Consider the following 18,614-nt stretch of genomic DNA (forward strand, 5'->3'; position numbering starts at 1 on the left):
TTCAAATGTCCTGAATTTAAAAAAAAAAGAGTCTTCATTGAACTCTGGACAGAATCCCGAGAGATTCTCCTATCCCCGTTGCAGTGTGTTATTTGTTTGCTGCATTATAGCCAAATAAACATCACTAATTTCACACTAATTCCCATTTGGCTCTTTTCCTATAACTTTATTTCAGGTTGTGTTGCAGAGCGTGGCAGCTAATTCATCCCAGAAGGTCTTGTCTTTCACCACCACCACTCTGGAGGACATTCTCAAGTCCTTCTCCGACATAAGTGTCATCCGCGTGGCCAGTGGCTACTTACTGATGGTAGAGGACGCAACCATTTCTCATATATCCTAATGAGAGTAAAGTATTCCCTCATGTGTCATCTTCTTCATCCCCCCCCCCCCAGCTGGCCTACGCGTGTCTGACCATGCTGCGGTGGGACTGCGCCAAATCTCAGGGGGCTGTTGGGTTGGCGGGCGTCCTACTGGTGACGCTGTCAGTGGCGGCGGGCCTTGGCCTCTGCTCTCTACTGGGTATCACCTTCAATGCCGCCACTACACAGGTAACCTGGCCACTGTTGATCAAGTATGTACCAATTTTTATGCTCAGTTGATTGTTAACATGGACAAGCAAGCCCAATCATTCACCACTGAGGGGCGCGGGGGAGAATAAAATACGTAAAATAGTTCATTTTAAAAATAAAATAAGCATCTTCTTGTTTTTTTTTTTAAAAGACATTGTTTTGTTTAGAATTAATGGTAAATGACAATTTTGATGAAACAATAATGTTTTTGATGCAGGTGCTGCCGTTTCTGGCTCTGGGTGTTGGTGTGGACGACGTCTTTCTCCTCGCTCACGCCTTCAGTGAGACGGGACAGAACAAGAGGATCCCATTTGAGGTGAAAAAAAAAATAAAATAAATAAAATCCAGCGTTCCTCGCTCTTATACAGCTAAAATTGTTTGCACATCCTGCTAAAAAAAAAAAAAAGAGAGAGAAATTTTTCCCCTTTTGTGCCATGTATACTTACCATTCTCCTTGATACGGAATGATCACTAATATCTAAGCCGTTAAGGATATTTTGCTCGCTTCTTCGCCCGCATGTTAAAAGCAATTGTCAGGATGACTTTTTACTGTGTGAAAGTACACACAATAATGGCAGTTTACCATTTTGCTGGGTTCTACGTAAAAGGTAAAGCGGTCTTCTGTTACAGCTCTCATTTGCTAGCTTATGTGGGCTCTGTCTTTAGCCCCTTTCACACTGCTTAGTAAGGTAGTTCATGTTCCTAGACACACTAAATCTAAATCTTTTCAGTTTTCACCACTTAACTGGGGATTTTTTCATTTGTATTTGAGTTACTTAATTTCTGCCCTATAGGAAGTGTTGCTCAAGTTAATAACACTTGATACTAGCCTGATCACATTATAATTTAAAAAGAGAATAAGAAGTAAGACCATGACTCCATTGCCACTGTAACTCTGCACCTTTTAGTGTACATACAAATTCATGCTAATTTAATGGAACGACATTCACATTTCACTAAAGCAAAAACAGATTTGAATAATTTCAAAGTTTACACTTTGCATGGCATCAAATTGACTTGTTTGCCATTGGAGCATTTTTATGGATTCCAAAACAAAGTGTGTGGATGCGTGTGTGATAATTTAATCTCCTGTAGGGGAAAACAGGCATGCATTTGCTTGTTATTGTTGTGTCCTGCTCTCCCTCAACCTTCAGCTTCCTTTGAGGAGATGAAAACTAAACAGAGCTGAACCTGATCTTGCCTTCTTTCTCTCTCTGTCTCTCTGTCTCTCTCTCTGTCTCTCTCTCTCTCTCTCTCTCTCTCTCTCTCTCTCTCTCTCTCTCTCTCTCTCTCTCTCTCTCTCTCTCTCTCTCTCTCTCTCTCTCTCTCTCTCTCTCTCTCTCTCTCTCTCTCTCTCTCTAACACACACGCATGCACACACTTGCCTGCATGCAAACGCTCCCTGTGTGGTCCCGCACGTCGTAAAATCTTCACACAGTTGCCACCAAACCCTGCTGATGCTTATCCGTGAGCATTTTACGAGGGAGTAAAATATGAAGAAAAAATGTTCAAAGTTGCCCAACAATGATCACAGTTATCTGCTGAGACAGCAACTTGTTATGTTCCACCTCTCTTGTATAACCTAATAGCACTTGAGCTGGCTGCAATCACTGTCAGTCAGCATCAGTGCGATGATCATAGTCTTCCATCTCAAGTATTACACATTTGCCCGTGGCTACACTTGCATCAATAAGTCATTTCTTTGTCTCGTCTGGCTCAGGACCGCACTGGCGAGTGTCTAAAGAGGACTGGAGCCAGCGTGGCGCTCACTTCCATCAGCAATGTCACCGCCTTCTTCATGGCCGCCCTCATTCCCATCCCAGCGCTACGGGCATTCTCATTACAGGTATGCACTATTCTAATTTCAAAAGATTGTCTTTTTGTTCCTCATGGGAAATAACGCAAAGGGGATTTTTGTTTAATCATACAACTGTAAAAAAATAAAAATATGTAAAATACAAGTGGAATGAGTAAAATGAATCACCTTGTGACGACGTACTGGACAGGGAAAAAAAGGTTTTTGTAGTCATACGGTCATCTAATGATACAGGTATTGCTTAAATTTGTTTTGTGCACAATAAGTGTATATGTTAGCATTTCATTGGTAAAATTACCTTCTGTATGTAACCGCAATCATCACATATTACTAAGCAGCCAGACCCTTTGCTATGTCAGGTTTCATTTTCCTCTTCCAAGTCCAAGAAAAAGCAAAACACTTGTGAAGTCAATGCTTTCAAAGTTCATTGAAGTCTCGAGATGGCTCCGATAGTGTGAAGTCCAACTTTTGTTTGACTTTTGAGGCATAGTTTTCCAGATCATTTTGGTTGGTTGGTTACACTTTTTGGTTCAACTTTGGAGGTTCCTCTGTATTGTGTGTATTTGTGTGTGTCTGTGAGGAGAAGTGTGTATTTAAATTGAAATCCACCTCCCCTTGTGGTTGGTCTGGTATCTATCCAGATTGTGGATGAGGTCCATGTAACTGAATCTATGTGTGTGTCATGCTTATGTGTAAGTTTGCAGGAAATGTAGAATCTTTGTGGGGGGTTTAAAAAGCAATGAAATGCAATGATTTAGCTGTGCGTGCCTGTGTATGCGTATAAAGATGGGGGGCGGGCATCGTCCACTGGGGGGCTTTGACTTCTCTTACATCTGTCACAAATTATAGACATCATAAGAACAATGAAAATTGGGACAAAACAGGTTGTTTGTCACTGCAGCACAAATGCCTCACGCTTTCTTTCTATCACTCATACTGGTGGTTAAATATTAAATAATTACAAATAAAAATTATATTTGTATTATACTGTATAAAGTTTGGGAAATTTATCAAAATTGGCTGATCAGACAATAGTCTTCAGGGGGCCTCTGTTTACACTGGAGTCCTACAGCGGTAATGTAACCAAAATGTTTACATACTGCAAATTCAAACACATGGTATGGTATTATTATTATTATTATTATTATTATTATTATTATTATTATTATTATTATTATTATTATTATTATTATTATTGTTATTGTTATTATTAAGAATGGAGTCTAAATACTTTGGTAGAAAGCAGGGCCACAGGCGTTCTGACTGAAGGACATTTGAAGAGGAATGTGGAACAGCTCCATCCTTGGATTAGGAGCCCAGTATTGGGTCCAAAAGAGCAACATTTCAATGATTACCACCACCACTGATTAAGCCTTGAGCAAGACTGTGCTGAATTTTGGAGGTGACAACATCAATTTAAATATTAATAATATGATACAGGCCAGAAGGCTAACTTGTAGTTTGCCGACATGGGAAAGATTGCTATATTTCTAAGTGCCAGAGGCTACATGTACAAAATCTATTAATTCACTTTTGATAGTGATAAGAATACAGTGCATGTTTGTACTGTATTTATTTGAAGTTAAACTAGACAGTGTTGATTTATTTTTTCATGTAGCATAGGAAATAGTGATCTCTCTGCTGAAGCTGATTGCCCCTGAAACACACACATACACGCAGAGGCCAGATTTCACCAGAGTGAGTATTAGCATGTGTGATCGGATTGCTTTCGTACAGCCACTCTGTCAAACATGATCTATTTACCTCATGTGTCTGACATTGTTTCATTGTAAACTCACACTTGCATTTACTAGCATATGCATCCATTCTTATATACGCTTCCTTTTGAGTGCTAATGTGCATGCAGTGTTTTGGCGCGCATGCCTCTGCCAGTGCAGCAACCAATCACAAGCGCCCTTGCACTCTTTCCCACCCCACCTAAGTGGCCCGGCATGGCTCTTTTCGCTTTTGACATTTTTCCACCAACAAAATCAGGTACACTTTATACTAGTACCGGCTCAGCTTGGGTTGCAGTGTAAACCAACTGTTTTGTGGACTGGATACAAAGCTAAAAACACACATGCGAACAGTAGTATACTCTGTTTTGGTGCTTTAGCTCTGGACATGGCAGTATTACACTCCGCAGAATTTACTGTAATTTCTGGACTACAGAGCGCACCTGATTATAAGCCACACCCAGTACATTTCTAAAGGACAAAGCATTTTGTACATGCATAAGCCGCACCTGACTATAAGCCGCATGTGCCCACATTGAAAAATTTGATATTTACAAAGAAAGACTGTACACAGAAAGAGTTTTCAACTGTTTAATAATACCTTAGCATTTCTTTCCAAACAGTGCCCGTGACGCGGCAGTAACACAGCAGCAATACGGTAGAAACAAAGCACTAACAGGGCTAGTTAAAAATAACATACCGGTAAAACTCACTGAGACTGAGACTTCTTGTATTTTCCATGAGGGTCTGTTCATGCTAATTTTATTCATGAACAAAGTGCCAAGTTACATTTAACTTGCGTCTTCCTCGACACATATATTCCACCTGTCTCACTCTGACCTTTTCTGCTCGAGCACCCCTGGCAGCCGCTAGAAAAAAATGCATAAATTAGCCGCATCATTGTATAAGCCGCAGCGTTGAAAGAGTGTGACAAAAGTCGCGGCTTATAGTCTGGAAATTACAGTACTTTTTTTTTTTTTTTTTTTTTCTCTGATAAAATTACCGTGACCAACATTCACATGCTGAGAAGTCAGCACAGGTGACCCTCATTCTCATCCGTTATCGTTGTGGTTTGTTATTGTTTCTTCTTCTGACTTGCGTTCAATACCTGCACATGGTTTTCACAGTTTCTTCCTATATCATGGTATTTTGAAAGCAAACCACCCCAATACTGATGACCGTGCAGTGGATAAGAAGCATATATGGACAAAAGTTTTGAGACACACCCCTTTAAGACTCCCCGTAGGGCAACTCCATGTACCAATATTTTTGTCCAGGGAGTGTGTAGCTCTCTCAGCAAGAAGCACTTCCTACTTCCTGTCTTCATTAGCTTCACTACCCGTGTCACTAAAGGCCAGGGAATTGTGTCCAGATAACGACACAGACACACAGTGGAACACACACATTCATGTGTGGAAGACAGATGTGATGGTAAATCTTCCCACTCGGAGGTCAGTGAGCGGTCAAAATCAGTGTGTGTGCATGTGCGTGTGTGTGTTTGGAGTCATAGGGGATCAGTCTGGACATTAGTGGGCCAATTGAGAATGAATTGTTTTTGCACGCTGTCTCTTGTTGTCTCTCACATTACTCCTGACTCTACATAGTGAGCTGTGGAATGAGGGGGAGGTAACAGATGTTTGGTGTGTGTATGTGTGCGTGTTGAGTAGCAGTTTGTAGTGTTCCACAAACTAGCAGATATGCGTGGATTTGCACATATTTTGTTGTGTAAGAGTTGCATGACCCTCACCTCAGGCCTCTTGGCTCCTTGGGTGGTCTGGCACACACACACACACAGGCCTGTGTGTGCCCATCAGGGTGTGTTTGTGTGTCTGTGTGTAGCGGTCTGGCAGCCACACAAGTCCCAGATTACGCACAGGGCAGCGCCCCAGTCGGATTCAACTCCTCCTCCCCATCATCATCATGATTCTCCTGCGTGCAGTGCACCAACTTCACAAGCTCAACCACAAAACTGCACCTACTTGTATTACACACATACTTCATACATTTTTGTGTGCACATTCAAGTGTTTTAGTCGTGAAAGGAATAAGGAATGGCAAATTGCTCCCTTTTGGCACTCGTTTATTCTTTTTCTCAAGCAACATTCAAATCTTCTTGAGTCTTATAATGTGTTAGGAGGGCTATTTTGAATTTATTTATTTATTTATTTATTTATTTATTTATTTATTTATTTATTTATTATTATTATTATTATTTTTTGAATTTAAAGTATGGACACGAGGCCAAAAATGCTTTACAAGTACAAGATGACATTTTTTCAAAACCATGCCATTGATGTATCCTTTTTTTTTCTTTTTTCTTTATTTCACTTTTTGTAAGATTTGAGTTTGTAGTCTTCAGCACTTATTATTAGTTATTTTAAAGTGTATATACATTATTTTATATAGCATACAGCTAATTGATTATTTGTCTATTATTAGTAGTAGAATTTAGAGCAATAAACAATTTATTGTCATTATTCAATGTAATGTTCAATTAACAGTTACTAAATCAATTAAAATGAAGTCAAAGGATAATAAAAAATAAATAAATAAAATTTGTTGAAAATAACAGAGTAATGCTAGTATAGTTTCTTAAACAATTAAGAACATAAAAAAAAAAATGTAGCAAAAGTGATGTGGTTGTGGTTGTAGTTTGCAGTGATGTGCTTGCATCATACTGAGAGCTGCTTCTATTATTTTGACCGTCTCATATCGCTGATTAATAGGGATGTAACGATATCCGAACATCACGATATGATATTATCACGATATGAAGGTCACGATACGATAATTATCGCGATATTGTGGGGGCGTTGGCAATATTTAAAAAAGATCACAATATTGTAAAAAAAGAGAGCTCATACTAAAAAAAAAAAATATATATATATATATATATTGTGCTTTTGTACATAACAGCAATGCATATAAACCACCTACAATCCCTAATAACAATATTGAGGCACTTACTTGGTAATGCAAACACACATTGATCGCTTCACAAGCAAATTAGGTTCCCCTTTATCTGACAATTAGCATAGATTTTAAACATAGAAGGCCAAAACATCCCTAATGAAAATTAAGTTCCACTAATAAACTAGCCACTAGAGGGTGCTAGAACTGCAGAAATGGAAATCAACCAGACTTTTTTAACAAATGTGTTCCTTTTAAATATTGTGAACATGACGACGACGATATTGTGGCAGTTTTAATATCGCAATATAACGATATTGCCCTTATCATGACATCCCTACTGATTAAGGTAACCAAAAGGTATTGTGAAATATATTGTGTATAGGCTCAGGAAGTAGAGCCGGTTGTCCAGTAACTGGAAGGTCTTCTGTTCGATTCCCGCGCTCTCCAAGTCCTACGTCGTTGGGTCCTTGGGCAAGACACTTAACAAGCATTATTGCTTCCATTCAATGCCACTCACACAGGTGTATGGATGGTGCAAATGTTTGGTAGGTGTACACTGGCAGCCACATTCCCGTGAGTCTGCCCCAGGGCAGTTGCGGTTACATAACATAATTTACTGCCACCAGAGTGTGAATGCTTCTTAGAGTGTCCAAAAAAGCGCTATATAAATCTGATGCATTACAATAACTACGATAACCCATTATGCTTGTCAGATGTCAAATGTTCAATTAATCGCAATTGTTTTTCCTCTATTAAAGTGAGTTTTCAAGTAGGCTAACATGCAGTTTTTGTGTGTTTCCGGCAGGCTGCAGTCGTGGTGGTGTTTAACTTTGCCATGGTCCTGCTCATCTTCCCAGCCATCCTCAGCATGGACCTGTACAGACGAGAAGACAGGCGCTTTGACATTTTTTGCTGCTTCTACAGGTATGGACACACACACAAACCCGTTTCTGTCAATGATCTGACAGCGACTATGTCTGACACACAGCCTTTTTACCCTAATGACTTCTCAAGTTGTCTAGTGCTGTCTGATGACCTGCTTTATTTGTTGTTTGTCTGCCTTGGCCTTTGTTGTGAAAGCGTCATCAGTCTGCTGCCAGTCTGGGCATGCTTTTTGGCACAGTACTCGCACAGATGTGCGCAGTACACACTAAGGGTGTCACGATTTCGATTTTTTATCGAAATCGATCGAAATTACGTCACGATTTCGAGCATCGAAATAGAAGAGAGGACACACGATTCGATGCCCCCCCCCCCCCGCGCCCGCCGCCACCGCCACCTCCCAGGAAAGCAAATGAGACGCAGCCATTCAGCTACTAGCTAACGGCACTTGTTAGCTGACTTCTCCTGCAGTCATGATGGCAAGCGCGGACAGACACAGCAATGGTGCTTCAAGCCGCTCCCGCTTCTCTCGTCACCAGTTTGGAAACATTTTGCGTTCCCGGTGAGTTATGTCGACAACGTTCACGTTGTCGATAAAAAGACCACAGTTGCAAGATATGCTATGTGCGCGTACTGTACTCGGCCACGGTGTTACGCCCGGCTCGTCAAGGGGAAGGGAAGTAACACAATAACAGAAAATATAGAGTAGATAAACACGGGTCGACTTTAACATCTAAGTAGTTTTAATTGAAATTTCAGGCAGGGGTTTGACAAGGGAGTGAAAGTGGAAGGTGAACAAATAACCGCATTTGACAGAACTGACAGAACGGAGGAGAAACTACAATAACCAATAGGGGTATAATACACGGATACACAATAGCGTCGCGCTGGCACAGTCGTCCAATCGGAGTGTCGCGCTGGCACAGTCGTCCAATCGGAGTGTCGCGCTGGCACAGTCCTCCAATCAGAGTGTCGCGCTGGCGCATTCAAACTGAAGTACCATTATACGGGCACCAGCCGACACAAACACACACATACATACGAGGGGAGCGGAGCCGGCGGCGGGCCCGAGCCGCCAGCTGTAACAACGGGAAACACGACAAACATGACGGGACATTTACGCAGGCATCACAAAGATTTAGATTTATCAAATTCAACTAGAAGTGGGAAAACAACGGTCCAACCAACTATTTCATCCTCATTTACAGTGAAACTTCCACACACTTCAGCTCGCGCGAAACGCCAGATCCATAGGTCTATTTATAGCAGCAGACCTGCAGCCTTGGAAAACGCTGGATTCAAACATTTAATTAGTGTACTTGAACCACGCTACAGTATGCCCAGCAACTGTAAATGTTGGGATATAGTTTGTTCAGGCTGTATTTGTTCCATGACTTTGGATACAATATATTTTTTGTTGTTGTTGCACATTGCACATTATTTTAAGAGGAACGCACAGCACACTGTTGTAACCAAAAACAGTCAATAGATGGCAGGCACCCACTGTGACTTTTTGTTTTTGTTTTTTTATTTTTTATTTTACACTTCAGTAAGAACAAGACGGTTAACTTTATATTGTAAATAAATTCTTTGAATTTGATCATTCCTGCCTAATGTCAATTATCATATATTACATAAATTTACACAAAAATAATATGGAAATTGCATCACCTATATGTAGCCGATCTTTTGAAATAAGATTTACTGTACAATGAATAGAACCAATGATCATAGACTAGCCTTAGCCTACAGAAGCATATGCCTCTGTGTTATAAAGTGGGGGAGCGGAAAAAAAAAAAAAAAAAAAAAAATCGAAAAAAAAATCGAATCGTGACCCCAAAATCGAAATTTAAATCGAATCGTGGAGTTGGCGAATCGTGACACCCCTAGTACACACACACTAGTTCAAATCCTGGTTGGCTCAGCTCCTCACTTTCCGGAAAACACAGCGTTAGTTGCACCTTCATAATTGAGTGAGAGCTCATTCCAGAGCTGTATCAAGATGATAATAATACAGCCGAACCTCCCAGGGGGCGAACGAACACTGTCAATTCCGAGAAATTGGTCCAATTTCTTTGTATTTCATAACACTTCTTCCCATGAACAATGTATGAAAGGGGTATAAAAATGCCAATTTTTACAGGGTCTTCTTTGTTGAGTTGTAACATGTCTATCTATGCAGCCCATGTGCCAACCGCGTGATCCAGATGGAGCCTCGGGCGTACCTGGATGGATCAGATGGGAGCCGTTACAGCCCTCCGCCATCCTACCACACGGGGCTCCCCTCCTACCACACGCCTCCACCCAGCTACAGCCCGCCGCCCTCCTACAGCAGCCACGGCTTTGCCCAGCAGACCCAGATCACCATGCAATCCACGGTGCAGCTCAGGACCGAGTACGACCCCCGTACGCAGGCTTTCTACACCACGGCCGAGCCCCGGTCTCAGATCTCCGTGCAGCCCATCAACCCGCCTCCCGGCCGGAGCAACCCTCGCGACGACTATTACAACAACAACAATAACAACACTGGGAGGCGGAGTCACCGGACAGCTCGATATCGTCACTCCGGGGCTCCAGCTGCTGCTTCAGGCGCAGTCCCTCAGCAGGATTCTGCTTCAGGAAGCAGCCAGAGCCCGGAGAATAACAACTCCACACGGGACTTGCTCTCCCAGTTCGGGGAGGCCTCGCTTGGCGTGAGGTGCATGGAGCCTCCCTGCACCCGCTGGACATTGGCTTCTTTCGCTGAGAAGCACTACGCTCCATTTCTTCTGCAGTCCACCACGAAGGTGAGCAGAGCAGAGTGGCTTCTGTGCGAGTGTGTGGGAGTTTGAACGAGGAGGGTTAGTCACCAGAGCTCATGACAGAGTAGGAGGAAATCTGGAGTCATGTCATATCTGAATCACACACAGTCTGACCTCAGTCTAGTGGGTGGCCGGCCCTCTCAAAACACTCGCACAACTCGAATCATCTGGTGGCCTGTACTTGACATCATTACAGAATCTTTCCTTTGTCTTTTCATCGTGCTGTCAAATATTTCTCCACTTTAGCAAATTATTTCATGCGCAATCCCCTGCTTGCTGCCAAACGGCTAAAAGGAACATTCCAGTTTATTCCATCTGCGCTCTTTGATCCACGATTATTAGCCAAATCTGGCACCACATGGTTAGATGATCAGAGGCTTTGTATACAAGATTATACAAACCCCTTTAGAAGGAGATGAAACCACAAGTGAATGTTGCTAAGGATGCAAGCGCTTTGCTCAGAAAATGTGCAGTGATGCGTGTTCCCACCACATTCATCTTTACTTCCTCAAACTACAAAAACACAAGACAATATTTTCCATCAACACAGTCATTATGTAGTGATTGAGAAAACACCTATGATACATTCCAGTACTCTAAGTAAGGCAGGAGGTAAAATGTAAACATCCTTCCTCTTGCAGGTGGTGGTGATTGTGCTCTTCCTCTGTTTGCTGGGCGTCAGCCTATACGGTACAACCCAGGTGCGAGACGGCCTGGAGTTGACCGACATCGTGCCGCGGGAGACCAGCGAGTATGACTTCATTGGCGCCCAGTTCAAGTTCTTCTCCTTCTACAACATGTACGTGGTGACGCAACGGGCCGACTACGCTCACAAACAGCCGCTGCTGCACCAGCTGCATCGCACGTTTCGCACCATCCGCTACGTGCTGAAGGAGGACAATGGACAGCTGCCCCCCATGTGGCTTCACTATTTCAGGGACTGGCTGCAAGGTAATGTTGATGTTACATGGAATGAGATTAAAACAAGAGTTCAATTTTCTTCACCCATCACACACACACAGTCAGTAAAGCAGTCAGGTGACAATTTTACAAACTCTACTCTTCTACAAACTAAGGCTACGTTCACACTGGGCATGATGACCAATTCAGATTTTTGGGTAAATCGGAACTTTTTCGATGTCACCTCATTGCCCCGTAGAACAAAGTATCCATATGCGTGAATGAAATAATACTATTATTGTCACAATCGTCCGTTTTATGTTTCAAATTTCAGGTGGGATTAAATTAAAGTCAAATATAAAATTAACACTATTACTCTAAACAGTTTTGCGGATTCATGGGCACTTGTTAAGTTTTTTAAGGACTCTCCCCCACCCATGCGAAGCGTATATTTGGCTTTTGATGATATATAGGTCGGATGTTTACGGGTGAGCATTCAAACTGGAGACTCATTGGACACATATCGGATTTAAATCCACTTACGAAAGAGGCGGGGGTTGAATTGAGAAAACAAAAACGGGAATTGAACTGTTTGCATGAAAAAAATCAGATATATGTTGCATATAGGGGAGCAAATAGAATTGACCTGCATTGTGAAAATAGCCTAAATGCAATGTATTCTGCTTGTAAAGTAACAACAACAAATTTTGCACACTTTACGAATGCCCTGAATTGTAATTAGCTGTGATTCTCAGTGTAGTATGGTACACGAAAGAATCACTGAATGGAATGTTCACACTGTACATAATTAATTCTACAATGACAAGCATGTTTTTAGTCCAGCACTGTATATTTGCTAAATTCAGTGGTATTTAACTTTTGGAGACAATACATTTGCAATAAATATTTTAGAATTATTTGTTTTCATATGTTTTTTATGTATTAATTTCTCATTGATTAAGCATAGTTTTTTTTAATGTTTAGGCAGGGTAAGGAGGCTGGATTGGTCACAAGCCAATTGCAAGGCACATAATCACAAACAAAAATTAGCACTCGCATAATCACATTCACATCTAGCCTTTAATGAGCCTCTTAGCCCAGCATGCATTTTTTGGAATATTACGGGTAGCCACAGTACATATAGAAAACCCACAAAAGCGGCCCAGAGATGTGAAAACAATAAAGAACTCCTTCTGAAACACAAGAAGTAGGACAAAGAAAAAGGCACAGCTAATCCTCTAATTCTCGCTGATCTGATGTCTGTTGAGGTTTCCTCGCACAATACGTTATCTCGTGACATAGTTTGTGACGGCCAAAGAAAGCCGTTCCTTAAATTCTGTTAAGGCATATACGACAGGCATGTGCACTCACTAACTTCGTTCTGTGCAGATTGTACACATACAGTGTGGGCGAGTGGGTGCATGTGCGTCTGTAAACCACACAGAGAGAGCTTGTGTGTGTGATATTGCTGTGTGCAATGGTGGGACAAATTGGAGCCAGACAGGCCCGAGGAACGAGACCCAAAACAACATCTCCCGCAGTCGGCCCTCAGTGTGAGTGTTGGGAGAGCGCAGCGCAGGCACATATGGATGAAGAGAAGGGGACACATGTTCTTGATATTTCCCCCTAATGGTCTCTATGAATAAAAACATAACATTTTAGCTTTTTCCAAGGTGGTTCAGGGCCAGTTATCATATTAAATCAGCCAATCTTGTTAGTCAAGGGTACAACTTGAGTTTCTGGTGTTGAGTTGTGTGGGTGTGTGATCGCACAGGTCTGCAGCAGGCATTCGACAAGGACTGGGAGGCCGGCCGCATCACTCAGAACAGCTACAAGAACGGCTCAGACGACGGCGTCTTGGCGTACAAGCTACTGGTGCAGACGGGACGCAGAGAAAAGCCCATCAACATCAACCTGGTAAGCTTCAGCTGTCATATGAGATGCGTCTGACCGTGAAGCAGCCATCTGATTGGGCCAAGAGGAACGACGCCCACCTTGCAAACTCACCCCCACACCCTCCCTTTTCCCCTCCATGTCTGTCTTCCCTCATCGTCTCGCGCTTTGTGATGACTTTACCGAGCTGAGGAATTTAAAGCTCTCGCCGGGACTCTCGGCCCGCCTTCTGAAAAACCTATTAACTCTTGCCGTGCGTTAGTGTGTGATGGATGAACGTGCGTGAGGGGTTCCGACAGCGGGATGTCTCCCCGTAGCATGCAGCCTGTCAGCTTAACACTTTGAGATTCCAAGGGCTAGCACAAAGAAGCTGTTGCGTGAATCACCAACCAGAACCCACCGAAACGATCATGTTAGTGTGCATCTCTTCCAGTTGGTAGTTGCAAATTGCTTCTTTCATTTTTGCTTCTTTCAAACATTTTTTACTGGCTTGTATGCAATTAGTTGTGTCTCCAGAGTCGCTGTCATCAATCACATGAGAAATTAAGCAACCAAGTCAATCTTTGGTTGACTGTCTATTTGTGTAAATATGTCTCAAAGCGAGGCATTCTACACTTGTAACAGTATGCTTAATTTACATATAAACTGCCCCCAACACCAACTTCATTCACAGGTTTCATGATAAGTTAGGTTGGGTGAAGATCCAGAGCCACTTTTAAGTGCCAGCCAGACATCATGCCTGAAATGCTACCCATGCACTGGAACTATCCTTCGCTATGTGTATGACACACTTGCTATGATGACAAAGCCAAAATGTAAGCAAAACTGCATTCACTCTAGTTGGATGGACAGACCAGTGTCAGCTTTTGATAAGCAGCACATAACTTTATTGCTTGGTGAAAATTACATTGCAGTGGTGGTGAGGTATATGAGCACAACTGCAGTTGTTACAAAAGCTAAACGTCGCTTAATGACACAAAAATGCTATGAATCGTCACCAGAATTCACATGCATTTCTGTACTCATGGAAACTTCAACCTCTGAAAATATCAAAACAATTTCCACAGTATGTTGGATTTTGGGGTGGCGTGGCTCAGTGGTAGAGTGGTCGTCTTGCAACCATCTTTTTATTATTCCAACATCTTTTTGAAACAAAACTAACTTCCAATCATAACGTGTAGTTTGGGATCTGTATTTGGGTGAGTTTAAGACCATTCCTGTAATTGTCCTGTTAAGTAGTTTGTATCTTTTCTAGAGTGGCTTCAACATCGTTGCTGATCAGCGTCTGAGATGCTGCTGAGTTAATACCTCTACTCAAATAAGCTTATATCCAGTGCGGAACTGGAGAGGAAATGACAGCAGCTAAGTTCTCAGTGGGAGGTCCGGATAGCAACACAGTGGGATTAAAATCATGCCTCCTCCTTTGGCAGCACAGAGATGCAAACTTCTGACAATGGCTCCTAGAAAGGAGGTGTTAATACCAAACGGGTGACTTGGTGGGTGATCACAGTTTCTTGCTCATTGGACAAAAATGAACCCCCATTCTAGCATTAGCTTACCTTCGAGTTGTGTCATACTCTACACTTTTTGGCAGTGAACCTTGGTATCATGTCAGGTTAAAAAAAAAAAAAAAAAAAAAAAAAAAAAAGTCTCCATAACCAAGAAGTACATCGAGGAGAACCACATTCCCCTGTTTGTTTGCATCCCAACTTATGCATTCATACTAGCTTAACTCCCTTGATGTCTCTTGTTGTCTCTGGATGCTGAAGTCCTTGGGTAAAATGTGTCTCCTAGTCCTAACCAAGAATTCCATACAGGAGACTCTTGTTTCCCCATATTGCTGTTTGGCAATGCACAAACTAATGCACCACTACTTTATCCCCTTTCAACCACGGAAGTCAAAATGCACAGGTTCCATTTCACGCTGCTCTGTGTGCATTTCTTTTGCTTTGACTAAGGAGTTACTTCTATCAGAAGCGAGGATTGTATCCATAGCACAGGGTATTGTGCGTATGGGGTCAGGAGAAGCAAGCACAGGCAACATTTGTACAGATGTCGTGTTATTTTTATTGCTCTCCTCCATTTGCTGGGTGGCATTTCCTTCAGTGTTAACAACCAGGTTAACTACACACAGACGGGCTCAGGGACTCCAGCCATTTTTTTTTATTGTTACGCTAACTCAAGCATTTTTTTTTCCACAAACAATCGAAAAGAAAATCGACCCAAGCCCATTAGTATGGTTTCACCCGCCAGACCTTTCCCTTCCTTCCTAGAAAGAGCAATTTACGGCTGAGTGAAGGGAGAGTGGCAGAGCAATGTATAATAAAGCTTCTAACTCCCAATGCAAGGTTACAGTCCTTTGCTTCCACATGGGAGGCCAGAAACATGAGCCCCTTCACTTACTGCCAACAAAGTAACAGAATCGTGAAAAATAAAAAAAGAAAAATCAAAACAGTATTTTATGGAATTGATTTGGCTTAATTAAAATAAAAATAAAAAATCTCAAATAGGAGTCTCCTTTTTCCTAGCAGGAAAAACAGTTAATAACCTAATCAATTCACACACACTGCTGATGAGCCCATTTCTTAACAAGACATCAGCATCTACCTTCCTAATCATATACGGCAAATGGTGGGTCAAATGCATTACATTTCCCTGGTCTTTATTAAGTTGAGATGATGAACAATTAGTGTTCCTGTCGTCCAGTGTTTTCCAACCTATTTTTCTCTGGAAAATCCTGGCAACAAAAAATGTACTCACAGGATAACAAGTTAGTGTGAAATCTGAGCATGTGTAGTTGAACACAAAGCTATTATTCTATTGCATGAATGGCAACAGGTGGCTACACAGGTTAATTGTATCTTCTGCCATCTAGTGGAAGAGCATTTAATTGTTCTGCCTATTACAACGTCACTGGCATTGATAGACGAACAAAGATGCATTTGTTGTAGATAAAGGATAATTTTCGGGAAAAAAATTGGGATTGGATAATAATACAATTGTGCCCATGGCACAGTGAGTAGGAATAATTGTAGTAATAATTGTAGACTTGCACATGGGCACGCTAGTGTTGTGTCGGGAAATCACATTGCATAAAAATAAAGACCTCACCTCATCTACAGTTAAGAAAATAAATGGCCCTGACCAATATTGGGGTCTTTCCATGTTTTAATGCAGCATGATAATTCTTGGAAGAGGTGAAGACGAGTACGGGAATTTTCAAGTGAAACCAGCTAGGCGTCTCCCCCCCATCTGTCCGTTGGAAAGAGAGATGAACTAATATTTGATTCTTATTTTGAAAGCTTCACTCATCCTCTTGCCCTCATGCATGTGCTGAAATATGCATTTCTGTGGTCACACTCGCTCATAGAGTGTTTTCAATTCGGCACGTCTCCTTGCTTCAATATTTTTTCATGTCCACTAGAATTTCCCATAAAACAACACCGAATTGTAAGTTAGTGTCTGTCAAAAGATACGAACACAGGATTCAATTGCTTTATCTGTTTTGCCAGCTGACGCGTCACAGGCTTGTGGACGCCGACGGGATCATCAACCCCGGAGCCTTCTACATCTACCTGACGGCCTGGGTCAGCAACGACCCGGTGGCCTATGCCGCGTCGCAGGCCAATATTCGTCCGCATCCTCCCGAGTGGCTCCACGACCGCACCGACTCCATGCCCGAGACGCGCCTCAGCAGTAAGTCACAAAATACTGTAACAATGGTTCCCTCTGAGAAAAAGAACAGATGGTTTCAATGGATGGCCATAATTACTGTTTAGCTGACTGATACCACCATACTGTATGTACTGTAGCAGTGGACATTATAACCATTGCAAAAATTGTTTAAACATCACTGTGATAGGCATTATAATGACTGTAATACACATTTCAGGAATAAATAAAGAATAACAAATACTGTTGGGAAAAAGACACATTTTGGAATGCTATACTTATCATGTACATAACATCGTGGAGCAACTTGTCAGTCTAACAACTAATCCTCCCTGAATATTCTTCCTCTACATAACGTAAGATCATCTTTAATCGTGTGCAGGAAACTGCTCCAGCTCACCCACAAACCTAATGAGGAGAAGCACTATTGAAAATAGAAGGCCGGTTATAATAAACATAAATTTATACAGATAAAGGCCTCAATTATTACGTAAACGCTCATAGAGGAAACATAATTTCAGTCTTTCTTCTTCATGTTTGCTGCATGTTGAGCAGTGCTACTGTCACTATCGAATATTGTTATAATTGATTAATCTATCGACTATTCAATTGAGTAATTGACTAATCTGGTTCATTTAAATTTTGCATTGACGTGTATTACAAAAAGCACCAAAAGTCAAATAAAAAATAATAAAATGGAAAAAAAATTTTTTAAAAAGCTCTAAACAATTACTCTTATTAACATAGTTGTCGATTAATTTGATAATCAATTACTTGTCGATTAAATGATTAATATTGCCGGCTTTATTGAGCAGGGTTTATGTCTTGTGGTTTAGGGTTGTCTGCTCAGTCTCAGCCATTAGTGAGGTAGTAAACGTTACTCTGGCACTGTGTGCGGGTGTCCTTTTATGTAGCGTGGGCTCAGGTTGCCGGGCCGAAGACCAAGACGCTCTGACACTCTGTGGTCATCATAATGATGCCTGGCCGCCACCAACGCTGTAATCCATGCTAGCGCTGGGGCTCCCTGTCATTACACATGCATACATAATTAAAGCTACTACACTTCGTTCCCTGCCACACACGTGCACTGTAATCCGCTCGTGTTGTTGTTTGATTCCACCCAGTGATTTGAGATCAGGAAGTGCTCCACGTGGGGGAGGACAATGATTGGATAATGAGGTCGGGTAGCACAATTGGATAACAAGCAGGAAGTTTCTGAGAAGAGAGGATTTTATAGTTGAGATTATAATGGACTCCGCCTGTCTGACCCCCGCAAGCACACAGGCGGGGACCCAGTTAATATTCTTGAGCTTATACATGACATATTTTTATTATGTTTTGCATCACTTCGACTAGGGTTTGGTAATGGCGCTGATTGTGACATTGCAATTGCAGTGGATCAACGTTACCTCTGACACTCGGCTGTGTCTGGA

At 41.9% G+C, this 18,614-nt stretch overlaps 1 protein-coding gene across 3 annotated transcripts in view; it reads left to right on the top strand.

The window, feature by feature from the left end:
* ptch1 (patched 1) overlaps positions 1-18,614 on the top strand; it is a 62,473-nt gene that overhangs the window by 30,994 nt on the left and 12,865 nt on the right. For all 3 annotated transcript variants that reach the window (XR_013283606.1, XM_077522119.1, XM_077522120.1), the window contains exons 9-17: positions 176-307; positions 393-548; positions 787-885; positions 2,290-2,415; positions 7,839-7,957; positions 10,098-10,701; positions 11,358-11,667; positions 13,391-13,533; positions 17,022-17,205. Coding sequence is in view for 2 of the 3 variants with exons in the window: in XM_077522119.1 (XP_077378245.1) it covers positions 176-307; positions 393-548; positions 787-885; positions 2,290-2,415; positions 7,839-7,957; positions 10,098-10,701; positions 11,358-11,667; positions 13,391-13,533; positions 17,022-17,205 (1,873 nt within the window). In the remaining variant the exon portion in view is untranslated. The remainder of the gene's footprint in view (positions 1-175; positions 308-392; positions 549-786; positions 886-2,289; positions 2,416-7,838; positions 7,958-10,097; positions 10,702-11,357; positions 11,668-13,390; positions 13,534-17,021; positions 17,206-18,614) is intronic.

This window comes from Festucalex cinctus, chromosome 5 (genome assembly GCF_051991245.1).
Source record: "Festucalex cinctus isolate MCC-2025b chromosome 5, RoL_Fcin_1.0, whole genome shotgun sequence".
Lineage (NCBI taxonomy): Eukaryota > Metazoa > Chordata > Actinopteri > Syngnathiformes > Syngnathidae > Festucalex > Festucalex cinctus.